This window comes from Planococcus citri, chromosome 1 (assembly GCF_950023065.1).
Source record: "Planococcus citri chromosome 1, ihPlaCitr1.1, whole genome shotgun sequence".
Lineage (NCBI taxonomy): Eukaryota > Metazoa > Arthropoda > Insecta > Hemiptera > Pseudococcidae > Planococcus > Planococcus citri.
The window spans coordinates 68,098,837-68,111,843 of NC_088677.1; the positions used below are offsets into that span (position 1 = coordinate 68,098,837).

The following is a 13,007-nucleotide window of genomic DNA, read 5'->3' on the forward strand; positions in this document are numbered from 1 at the left end:
TACTCTGCATATTATTTTCCTTAGGTACTTCTCAACTTTATTTCTCCGCAGAAATAATATTCCTTCCACTCGCGATCAAATTTCATGCCATGTGTTTCTGTGAAAATTTATGTTCCTGTATCTTTTGTTGCGCGTTACTTCCAGAACAAATTGCATGGTAGGCTATAGTATCATAACCAAACTATCTTTTATTCAGTTATAATAATAAACCTTGTGCAGTCAAACATGGCTAAGTGAAATTGCAAAGGAAATGGATTTTTTTCCACTAAAGTAGGTTTCACTTAGGTATAGAGGTTGAACAAGTTAGAATTTCGGGAAGGTATGGAAGTTTTCCTTTCTTATTTTCTCCTTGTTCCACATTTGAAACATAGGTGTAGATGTTCCTTACTGCAGAGAAGCATTTAAAATAAAAATTGACTTTTCAGAAATTAGAATTTTTGAGAAATCAGATTTTAGGACTTTGTGCATTTACTGAACTGGGAAAAAGTTGAACTTTTTTACAATTAATTTGGAATGAGGTGATGCTAATGCTCGCAGTTTTCGTATAGGTAGGGGTCATTCCATGTCAATTCGACCTACTTTTTGAGTCATGTCTTTCGATTTCGCTCAATTTTTTTTTACAATATCTACCCACCCAGTAGATAAGAAACCCGCAATCAGTTTGGTCCCACCCCATCAGGGGGTGGGTGGGGGGCTTCCATTATTTTCATATCGTCTCGAGGTACTCAACTTCACCAGCACATTCCTCCGAAGCTATGATACATTGATCAAAACTGATTTCACAGTTCAAACGAGCATTGAATTTTGAATTTTTTAAGCATTTTGAAATTTGCAAAAGTTGGAAGTTGAACTTTCTAACTTAAAGTTCAAATTTCAAAATGGCGCTGTAAGTGGGAGCTACCATTTAAAAATCTGAAAAAATTTCCATCGATGAACCTTTTGATGCTTTTTTGAAATATCTTATTTTTAAGATGGGATCTCTCAATTGAGAGGGAGTACCCCCACCGCCAATTTTGGGCAAAACTTTCGAAAAAAAACTGGGGCGTGTGACATATTGAGTTGTATGTTTTTGGTGATGCTGAATACGAATATGACGTCAGATTTTTGATTGGACCCCATCCAAGGGCCCCCAGCACCTCCCCAAAAGAGGTAAAAGTCGAAAAATTGTTTCATTCGTGTGACACATGAAATAGTATGTTTTCGATATCGCTGAACACGAATATAGCCTTAGATTTTCAAATTGCCTCACCCATGGCCCCCAGAACCTCCCTAAATAGGTAAAAGTCTAACAATTTCATATGTTACACGAATGAAATCATTTTTTTCGACTTTTACCCCCTTTGGGGAGGTGCTGGGGGCCGTGGATGGAGTCCAATTCAAAATCTGACGCCATATTCGTATTCAGCGTCACCATAAACATATTATTTCATGTGTCACACGAATATTATCAATTTTTCGACTTTTACCCTCTTTGGGGAGGTGCTGGGGCCGTGGATGGGGTCCAATCAAAAATCTGACGTCATATTCGTGTTCAACGTCACCAAAAACATACAACTCAATATGTCACATGCCCCAGGTTTTTTTTCGAAAGTTTTGCCCAAAATTGGCGGTGGGGGTACTCCCTCTCAATTGAGAGATCCCATCTTAAAAATAAGATATTTCAAAAAAACATCAAAAGGTACATCGATGGAAATGTTTTCAGATTTTTAAATGGTAGCTCCCACTTACAGCGCCATTTTAAAATTTGAACTGTTCAATTTTCAACTTTTGCAAATTTCAAAATGCTCAAAAAATTCAAAATTCAATGCCCGTTTGAACTGTGAAATCAGTTTTGATCAATGTATCATAGCTTCGGAGGAATGCGCTGCTGATGTTGAGAACCTCGAGACAATGTGAAAGTAATGGAAGCCTCCCCACCCGCCTCCTGAGGAGGGTGGGTCGTGGGACCAAACTGATTGTGGATTTTTTACTTACTGGGCACTGTGGGCCAGGAGACCCCCTAAAACGCGCGTAATTCAATATTTTATCGCAGTATAGATATATATAAGAAAAAGTCATTGATCCTTATGTTTTTGAGGTCGTAGAATCCGAATTTGGCAAAAAAAATTTCGTGGGGTGGGGGGTGAGGCGTTAGAGGGGGGAGAAATGAAAAATTTGTGCATATCAACGTGCGATACATCGATATGTATGTTTTTGAGGTCGCAGAATCCGAATCTGATGATATTTTTTTTGTTTAGGTGGGGGGTGAGGCGTTGGAGGGGGAGAAATGAAAAATTTGAGCATATCAACGTTCGATACATCGATATGTACGTTTTTGAGGTCGTAGAATCCGAATTTGGTAATATTTTTTTGGTGGGGTGGAGGGGTGAAGCGTTAGAGGGGGGAGAAATGAAAATTGCTTTTTCCAGAATTATTTTTTCAAAGTGACCGTTTTTTACATTTCGTGTTTCTATGAAAATTATCGAATTCCGTCGAATTCCGCGTACTTTTTGACTTGGACAGGTTCAGTAGTATGTGCGGAATAGGAATGCATGATTTTTGGGTGCCCCCAGGTACCCCGAGGTTTTTTGAACTAATCAACGTTTGATACATCGAAATGCATGTTTTTGAGGTCGTACAATCCGAATTCGATTTTTTTTGGGTGGGGGGTGTAGGGGGGATGAAGCATGTATTTGGAGGGAAGAGAAAAATTCACATGTGTTCGTTTGGAGCGATTTTCATCAAAATTATGTGTCTTTGAAAACTAAAAATATCATAAAAAACCTCGGGGCACCTGGGGGCACCCAAAAATCATGCATTCCTATTCCGCACATACTACTGAACCTGTCCAAGTCAAAAAGTACGCGGAATTCGACGGAATTCGATAATTTTCATAGAAACACGAAATGTAAAAAACGGTCACTTTGAAAAAATAATTCTGGAAAAAGCAATTTTCATTTCTCCCCCCTCTAACGCTTCACCCCTCCACCCCACCAAAAAAATATTACCAAATTCGGATTCTACGACCTCAAAAACGTACATATCGATGTATCGAACGTTGATATGCTCAAATTTTTCATTTCTCCCCCTCCAACGCCTCACCCCCCACCTAAACAAAAAAAATATCATCAGATTCGGATTCTGCGACCTCAAAAACATACATATCGATGTATCGCACGTTGATATGCACAAATTTTTCATTTCTCCCCCCTCTAACGCCTCACCCCCACCCCACGAAATTTTTTTTGCCAAATTCGGATTCTACGACCTCAAAAACATAAGGATCAATGACTTTTTCTTATATATATCTATACTGCGATAAAATATTGAATTACGCGCGTTTTAGGGGGTCTCCTGGCCCATAGTGCTGGGTGGGTTTTGAGCGAAATCGAAAGACATGACTTTCAAAATCGCCTTTTTTGGGTCGAATTGACATGGAATGACCCTAATTGTAAAATAACATCCACATTTGATTACTATTACTTGAAGTAAAATGTATTTATGTATGTTTTTCCGGTATTGTTTATTATCACACAGATCATGAAGAGAACGTTGATAATTTCCACAGCCATTTTTACTCTCATCCATAAAATCAGCGGTATTCCCTCGCCAAATATCGAACCTCAACTTCGTGAATACAACATAGTTGAATTTGAAAAAGACACCCGAGTTTGTAGAATCGATATTGAGTATCCATGGCAGGCTAATCAACTTCCAGGGTCATCCAACTTCCCCACGTTCGTCAGCCGTTCGAAGTATTGGGTGGATAAGAGTCTACTTGCTGAGAGAATAATGGATGCACCTGATAAAGTCATATTAATCACTGCTCCACGGAAATGGGGTAAAACCATGAACCTGGATATGCTGAGATGTATCTTTGAAGACACTTCGATAGGCGTCTCACTAGAAAAAGAATCTGATCGACAACTTTTTAATGAAAAAGATTTCTCCCGCCAATTTTTCATTGAACAAGTTGTACTATATGACGGGTCTAGAATGGGTACATTAATGGACAAACCTTTGATTTCAACGAAACCCGATTTTATGAGTAAATACTTCCAAAAATACCCAGTCATTGATTTAGATTTTAAAGAGTTTGATTTAACGAATTGGCGGGCCAGATTCACAGATATAATATCTTGGGTGTACGAGAAGCATATGTATTTGTTCACGCATTTCCAGTCAGTTGCTGTAAATGAAGATGAAGCACTCGGCGTACGAAAACTCGCAGAAGATAACATGTACAAATTTTTAAATTTCATGAACACGAAATGTGACGATGATGGTTTATCTTTATTACAAGGTAGCATCGTTTGGTTATGCCACAAATTGTACACGGTGTATGGAAAAAAGTGTTTTGTTCTAATCGACGAATTCGACGCTCTACAAAACAACGTAATTTTTCATAATGCTGGTGCTTACGAAGCAGGTACAGAAGCTATCGATTTCATGAGATCTTTTATCTCGCTGACTTTAAAATCCCCCAACAATTCGTATATCGATAAAGCTGTGTTGACTGGAATAGTGCGATCCGCGAAGGCAACGTTACTTAGTGGTTTGAATAATATACTTGAGTACAGTGACGTGAATTTAGCGAATATGCGGCAATACACGCCATTTTATGGATTCACTCCGCGCGAAGTAGAAACAATGATACGATTGGAAAAGCCGGAATCATTTCAACAGTACTTTGATACAGCTACCTCTTACTACGATGGCTACGGATCGTTGTGTTTATGGAATGGTTCAACGTTCAATCCTTGGGACGTAATGAGATACATCGAGGAGTTCATAGCGGAATCGTATTGGGATCAGACTGGCTCAATAGACATAGTGAAAAAACTACTGAAGTATAATTTTTTTGAAGAAATGCTATACCAAACGCTGGACCCCAATGTTGGTTATAATATCACCGCGTCATGTCTGAAAAAAGTTGATTCATCTATCTTGGCAGAGATTCATAGACTACTAGCTAATGCAGAAAATGCAGTTTGGTATGAAAACAACATGAAGGAAGAAAAGAAATCAATCGAAGATGCAATTGCCTCCTTTATGTGCCAAGCAGGATATTTCACCATACCATCCAATTTAAACATCGATTTACTGCAAAAAATCAATGCCGGTTCCAACGTGTCACTTATCGTACCAAACTTTGAATTGAAAAAGGTTTTGCAGAAAACTCGAATTCAATCGTTGTTGAGTAGACACAGCTGGGTTTACCAAAGCGCTGTAGATGCTACTGTAAATGCATTTACAACTTGGTTCAATCTCGATGTAGACGAGCCAGAAAAAACAATTCGGGATGGGTTCGAGGACTTTGAATCCGCGATGAATAATTTATTTAAAACGTGCGAAACGTTTGCAGACTCGACATCGCCGAAATTCTCGAAAAAGACGAGCGAAGAATTTTCAAGCTACCGCATCCTCAATGAGGCAGCGGTAAGGAGAACCATAGCCCCCGTTTGGGAAACATTTCGCGATAGAACGAAGAGTACTTTCTTGGAAGAGTATCAAATCAGAAACCGTGGTAGACTTGACACTCAAGTGCTGCTGCATGATAAATTACTCATCATCGAGTATAAAAGTGATTTCTATTGCCCATTGGAGAAAGTGTTGGAACAAACCGTGAATTATTCATCCCTCGTCCGCGCTCAGTTTCCTACACAAAAATATCAGTGGGTCAAATTCCTCGCCATCAATGTTTACCTGTTGAATAATAGCAACGTTACAAAAGTGGATATGAATTATACAGTAATGAATTGGAATCAGTTTATAGGCGAGTAACTGATTTATTTTTGTTTTATGCATATTAGCTACCTAAGTAACTATACGTGCAGTGGAGGTATATGCAAAACGGAAAAAGTGAAGTAGACTTCAACGGTCTAGGTATTATTACCTATTTAAAAAGTAACCAACCAATCTGTGTGAAACTTTCAGGGTTTGGAGTGCGTACAAGTATTTTTTGTATATTATCAAAATCTAATTTTTAAAATTTTCCGCAAAAAATTATTTTCCGGCACTTTTTGTTGAAATAATGAATTATGATACAATTGATTCGAAACAATTTCATGTTCAAATTTCTATGATAAAAATGCTTTAATACCTACTTGGAAAATTGCGGAATTTGATAGAAAAAAAAACGTTCATCTTTGTTGGTGTTTTACCTCGGTCCTCGCTTATATTACGTATTTTCAAGGAAGTTTATCGATTTTTTTGATTTTTTTATTTTTCCATTTTTTGATACCAATACCTTCAAAAAGGCGTTTTTGCATTCACCTCAGTAAAAGTTAAGTTGGGATGAATTATTTACGTATTATTTTCGTTGCACGTATGTTTAGAATATGCTGAGAACTGGAATAGAGAAAACCTTAAAATAACAAAGGAGAATTGTGTGATTTGCGACCGGATGATTGCAGTGGGCAAACATTACGGTGTTGAAAAAATGTATGTACCATACCAACATTTCTTCTAACAAGGGAGCTACCCAAGGTCTGACAAGCCAATTGAAAACAATTTTTCACAGGCGGATAGAGCATCAAAAAATATATTATGAGCCAAAATTTTAGCTGCTGAAGTTGACGGTGGGAAAAGTTACGGGGGTTTGAGTATCGAAAAATCACAAAAATACACAGAAAAAAGCATAAAATTTGAAATCATTCGGCACCATGTTCGCTTCAGCAGCTAATTTTTTGGCCATGATCTACACCATCGATATATGACGCCTTATAGTGGACAAGTCGCCTCGATCTGCGTGTAAGACCTTGGGGGTGAATTTTCCCCCACCCCCTAATTTTGGGCGAAACTTTCGAAAGAAAATCTGGGGCATGTGACATATCGAATTGTATGTTTTTGGTGACGCTGAATACGAATATGACGTCAGAATTTTGATTGGACCCCATCCACGGCCCCCAGCACCATCCCAAAGGGGGTAAAAGTTCAAAAAAAGTGTTCTGTTTGTGCGACACATGAAATAGTATGTTTTTTGTGACGCTGAATACGAATATGACGTCAGATTTTTGATTGGACAAGTCGCTGCGATCCGTGTGTAACACCTTGGGGATGCATTTTTAACTTATTAAAAAGAATAAAAAAATGAAAAATCAAAATAACTCGCCACCCTCTTTGCTTTGCAGCTAATTCTCTTTTACCATGAACCATCGCCGATATATGATGTCCAAAGGTGGACAAGTCGCCTGGATTCGCTTGTGACACCCGGGGGATGATATTTTTACTCGTAAAAAATGAAATCATTTTCAAAAATTTTTGGTTTGCACAAAAATGTATTATTTATGTTTAAAACCGAAAAAAAATTTAATTACATTTTCTGTCAAAAATCATCTCCTAAATATAAAAATTGTGATGTAGTGGGAGGAAAATACACGCAGTTCTCCCATGTGGGAGAAAAATATTTTTATCCGTCACCTACACTGGGAGAAATTTACATACGAAAAGTTCAGTCACCTTAATGGGAGAAAATTTTCCTGTCTCCTAATTGGGAGGAAAATTCTCATTCGCCATAGTAGCAGAATATTTTTCTACCCCCTAAGCGACAGATTTTCGATCATTGGCGCCAAGCTGTCAACCACTCTCGCGATAATAACCAATAGAAAACCAGTTCAACACGAATATCGCCGAGTATAATCGAACATGACGTAATTCTAGCGCCAGCCGCGAATGATAGCGCCGTTAGAAGCGTTGAGCGCGTGCACCACTGACTATGTACCTTTCCCCGCCCGATTTCTCGTAAAAAGCGCAGTTATAAAAGCTTTGATCCGAGACAATTCTGGTAGGACTGCAGACATCGACGCCGCCAAGTATAGTTCCAACTGCCCATTCGCCAGAAGAGACCAATAAATTCAACTTTAGCTCAATATTTCCAACTGTCATTCCTACTGTATCCAGCTTTAGCTTCCTTCAGTTCGTGATTTATTGGACTTTGATGAATTTTGGCGTCTGCAGCCTCGGACTTAGTCATCATCTGCGATGATTTTGTTTCTCAAGTTAAGTCCCTATGGGTCAATTAGTGAATCTTCAGCTGTCTCGGATCACTCTTTGAATTGCACAGAGATCGGTTTTAATAACAAGTTGCCTTGGTTCACATTCCAACTTTAGCTTTAAGTTTCAAGACCTTAGCTCACATTGTCTTTCTTTATTTTCTTTTTTGTTTGAAAAATGACGTATCGCTCAGGACGTGCATTTTAGTTTCAAGTTCAACGGATGGCTCATTTTGTTCCTTTATTTTCTTTTTTTTAATATTATTTTATTTTCCTTTTTGTTACTCCTAGTTTAAGTATTCCCAAAATTCCCCAGGGTTTCGATCCTTTTTATTTGTCTTTGTTTTATCCCTTAAGTATAAGAATAAATGTCCTAAATGTGAATTTGTCTTGGACTTTTATTCAACATTCGTGACTTTGAGAATTCAATGAATATTTCCAACTTTGTCCAATCAAAAATCTGACGTCATATTCGTATTCAGCGTCACAAAAGACATACTATTTCATGTGTCGCACGAACAGAACACTTTTTTGAACTTTTACCCCCTTTGGGGTGGTGCTGGGGCCGTGGATGGGGTCCAATCAAAATTCTGACGTCATATTCGTATTCAGCGTCACAAAAAACATACTATTTCATTTCATGTATCGCACGAACAGAACACTTTTTTGAACTTTTACACCCCTTTGAGGAGGTGCTGGGGGCCGTGGATGGGGTCCAATCAAAAATCTGACGTCATATTCGTGTTCAGCGTCACCAAAAACATACAATTCGATATGTCACATGCCCCAGATTTTCTTTCGAAAGTTTCGCCCAAAATTAGGGGGTGGGGGAAAATGCACCCCCAAGGCCTTACACGCAGATCGCGGCGACTTGTCCACTATAAGGCGTCATATATCGATGGTAGATCATGGCCAAAAAATTAGCTGCTGAAGCGAACATTGTGCCGAATGATTTCAAATTTTATGCTTTTTTCTGTGTATTTTTGTGATTTTTCGATACTCAAACCCCCGTAACTTTTCTCCCCGTCAACTTCAGCAGCTAAAATTTTGGCTCATAATATATTTTTTGATCCTCTATCCACCTGTGAAAAATTGTTTTCAATTAGCTTGTCAGACCTTGGGTAGCTCCCTTGTAAGATTCAATAGGGCAGTTCATGGTGAGATATTCGGTTGTACGATTGGCTTTCACGAAGATGGCTGAGGAGGCTGGGACCAAACTGATTGTGGGTTTCTTACTTATTGGGTGGGTACATATTGTAAAAAAATTTTGAGCGAAATTGAATTTTTTCAGTCGAATTGACATGGAATGACCCAGAGGTCACCAGCTAAAAAAGCGTGTATTTCAGAAGTAAAAATAAGCTGCGGGGGTTCAAATTTTTGAAAAATGAAATTTTACGCGAAAACCAACGTTGAAATGAAGTGTAAAATAATATTGTAAACAAAGAATTAAAATCGCTCGGTAATGAACAGTTTTCAACGAATTTTATTCACAAACATGTATCTTAAAATAATCGTAAAGGCCCGTACTTTTCGAATTGAAATACCGGTTTTTTTTAGTGACTCGCCTCTTGCATGAAAATTGGCAAACTTCAGGTAGGTAGGTAAACATTTCATCTACATATGTAGTTACATATGTGATCTGTCACGAGAAAACCAGCTTACAAATTAAGATCCAAAAAATCAATTTTTTTTTGATGGATATTGGTAGTATGTACTTAGTGTGTAGAATCCGCCTATGGTGGTAAAAACGTTCGCGAATGATTCTATTGACCCTCAATTCAAGGTTTAAAAAATGGAACAACTACATTCCTCAGCCATCTTCGTGAAAGCCAATCGTACAACCGAATATCTCGCCATGAACTGCCCTATTGCCGATTGCGTATAATGCACCTTCCGCGACCTACTTTACCTACTTACCTGTCAATTGATTTCAGATGTATCGCTTGCAGCGAGTTTTGCAGGAGAAAATTCCTATCTGGGACTGAAAATAATGAAAAATGCGTTTCCGGTAACCAGAACTGTTCTTTAAAATATAGCTTTAGTAAAAGAACCTGCTCCGTCTGCAAGTTCGAGAAATGTAAGCTTGTAGGTTACACGATAGAATCGTTTAGCTCTACAACATCAGTTACACCTACGGTAAGGATTTTAAATGATACAAGCATTATACCTACTCGTAAGGTTACCTAATAATCAATTTTGTTTTACTAGAAACTAATTTAAGCATATCTACCTATTGGTAGGTAACTTTTAAACCTTGAAAATAAGACACACTGTTTCTAAAAAAAATAATAATAACAGGTTACCTACACTTCTTTTCCCCCGCTAGGGTATACCCTATTTTTCAATAATCCGTATAAACTTCCAACATTCTCCGGTTGGTTTAAACCCCGCGCGAACGTGAAGCTTTCATTGACTATGACAGCTTTATGCTCAAACACCGTTGGGATCCACCGGAGAACGTTGGAAGTTCATTTCGATTTTTGAAAAATAAAATCCGAGTAGGTACCTATACCCATTTTCGGCACCGACAAAATGTGCCCTTTCAATATAGAAGCACACCTATAATAGAGTAGGTATTAGGCCATTAGCATATTACTTAATAGAGAAATTGTGCTGAACACGAATCTTGAAATCTAATTCAACTTAAAAAAGTCCGGAAATATTCTTGCCCCAGAAATTTTTTAGATTTCTTGCATACCTAAATCCCGTTTGGAAATTTGTTTTAGAGGTACCTACCCAATAACAATCCATCGTAATTTATCAATTCTGGGAACAGTGCCATTCGCACCGTGTCAGGAGGTTCAAAATTTTTCTGGATAAGCGTAGTCTCTCACTTGAAGTAAATTGTTTTCTTTCTTCTTTTTACGCCATTTTAATGTATCTAGCTACAGTGAATCAAAAAATTGAACGGCGCTTTTTTTATGTCACAGGAACAGACCAACGCACAACCTGTAACAGCAGAATAGCTCACGTTAGTCGAGACTCGTACGGGTATACCTGCATCAGCATCTATAACCATTAGGCAGGAAGATTGTTCCTCGATTCGAGCGTGATACCTGATTGAACTCGTATATACCTACTTATGGTAATGAGGAAAAACGTTGGCTCGCATCTAAATCCAAATTCGTCTACATATTAATGATCTCACGATTAAGTAAACACCTAAATGGTAAATCGGTTCATAAGTACATAAATGATAAGCAAACCTAAGTTAAGGTAAAGTAAGGTAATTCCGATAGCAAAATTCAAAATTTTAGCAATTTCTCATTTTTTGGGTTTCCTGTACATTTTGGGGCAAAAATGATAAAACAACTTTATTCCTACGTCTACGTCCTTCAACTACACATTGACTATATTGAAGAGTGATTTGTGCGGAGGCTTCATACAGGGCCATTCCACGTCAATTGAACCAAGAAGTGGTAGTGGGTTCGGCGATTTTTTTGAAATTTTCCCTGTGGAAAGACCTTCCGATGGGATGACCAATGGCGCAAATCGCAGCCCTCTAGCCCATTTTTAAAGGCAGCCAGCGGGTGTCAAAGTTTTCAGTGAACCTAATGTATCATTCATTTCAGCAGTGGATTACTCGATAACCGCGATACGTACCAAAATGGAACTTTTTCCCATAGTTAGAGGTTTTGAAAGGCTTTTTGGTGATATCATAAATATCAGTGTTGCCACTTTTTTACGTGCAAAAAATAAGCTCAAAAAGTTTCAAAACGTAGTTTTCACATCGTTCCGACTCTCAAAAATTCTGAAAAAAATACATTATTGACAACTTTTCATGTTGAACAACATATTAAGAAATTGAGATGGTAACATGTTGCAAAGTTGATTTTAAAAAATTTAAAGTTTGAGAAAAAATGCGATTTGTTGATTATGGAAATTTAAAAAAAAATGATGATCTATCGCTGACTTATTGTATTTTAAAAATATTCAAGCGGTAATTCGGAATGAAGTTTTTAGAATTGCAATCATCATCTTTTCGAGGAATATGCTCCAAATATCCTATGAAAATCATTTCATCAACATTTTGAAAGGTTCTGAGTGGTGGGTCATTAAAAACCAAAAACGCCAATTTCATTCACTAATTTTAAACTAGGGAAGTCCGAGCACCTGTCAGATGCCCAAATTGAAAATTTGATGTTTGTTTCATTCTGGTCTCGTATTTTGGTTTTCGTTTTTTTTTTTTTTTTTGTAAGTCTTGTTGCTTTCTACGAATAATGTAATACAGTAAGCGCCGCTTAATATGATCGGGTTGGGACCAAGTGGTTGCTATTCTATTAACCGAATTATTCCAATAAACGATGAATAAAAAAAAGATGATTTATTGAACTAAATGTTCATAATGGTACTTAAAAACGTATAAAAAGGTGGGAAAATGCCGGCAAAAAGCAAGAATGACAATTTTGGCAAAAAGCAGATTTTTATTGGCAAAAACATTGTACTTTTAATTGCAAGAATTTTTTTAAAAAGCCAAAATGTGGAAATTTTGGGAATTACTGGGGAAGTAATGACACTTCTTCATAATTTTTTTTCGAAAAATGTGAGAAGTTTTTTGCATTTTTTAAGTGAAAGAATGACATTTTTTTTTGCAATTTTTGGCTATTTCAAGGGAAAACAAGAACTAAAACGATGGATTTTTTGATAATTTTTTGAAAATGCAGATCTTTGAACAATTTTTAGAAAAAAATGGGCCTTGGAACTTTTTTTCAAAAAGCAGAAAATTTAGAAAAAAATGGGCCTTGGAACTTTTTTTCAAAAAGCAGAAAAATTTGACAATTTTGCAGAAAACAAGTTTTTTTTTGCAATAATTGGCAGGAAACTACTTTTTTGCAATTTTCGTTGAAAATGGGAGATTTTGTCCAATTTTTCAGTTAAAAAACGAGACTTTTTGTTTGTTTGTTTGTTTTTTTGACAAAAAGTATTCCTATTTCATTGATTTTTGAAAAATGAAATTTTACGCGAAAACCAACGTTGAAATGAAGTGTAAAATAATATTGTAAACAAAGAATTAAAATCGCTCGGTAATGAACA

The 13,007-nt window shown here is 37.2% G+C and overlaps 1 protein-coding gene across 2 annotated transcripts; it reads left to right on the forward strand.

Moving 5' to 3' along the window:
* Positions 1 to 12,930, forward strand: LOC135836622 (uncharacterized). 2 transcript variants are annotated; one of them, XR_010557196.1, is made up of 6 exons: positions 1 to 157; positions 3,517 to 5,755; positions 6,318 to 6,423; positions 9,908 to 10,109; positions 10,700 to 10,812; positions 10,904 to 12,930. XR_010557196.1 is itself a non-coding variant. In XM_065351969.1 (5 exons), exons 1-5 carry the CDS (start codon positions 110 to 112, stop codon positions 10,937 to 10,939), a joined length of 2,631 nt encoding a protein of 876 aa, XP_065208041.1. In that variant the 5' UTR covers positions 1 to 109; the 3' UTR covers positions 10,940 to 12,930. The 2 variants fall into 2 exon arrangements, 1 of the variants encoding a protein (XP_065208041.1); XM_065351969.1 differs by lacking the exon at positions 10,700 to 10,812.
* The last annotated feature ends 77 nt before the right edge of the window (positions 12,931 to 13,007 follow it).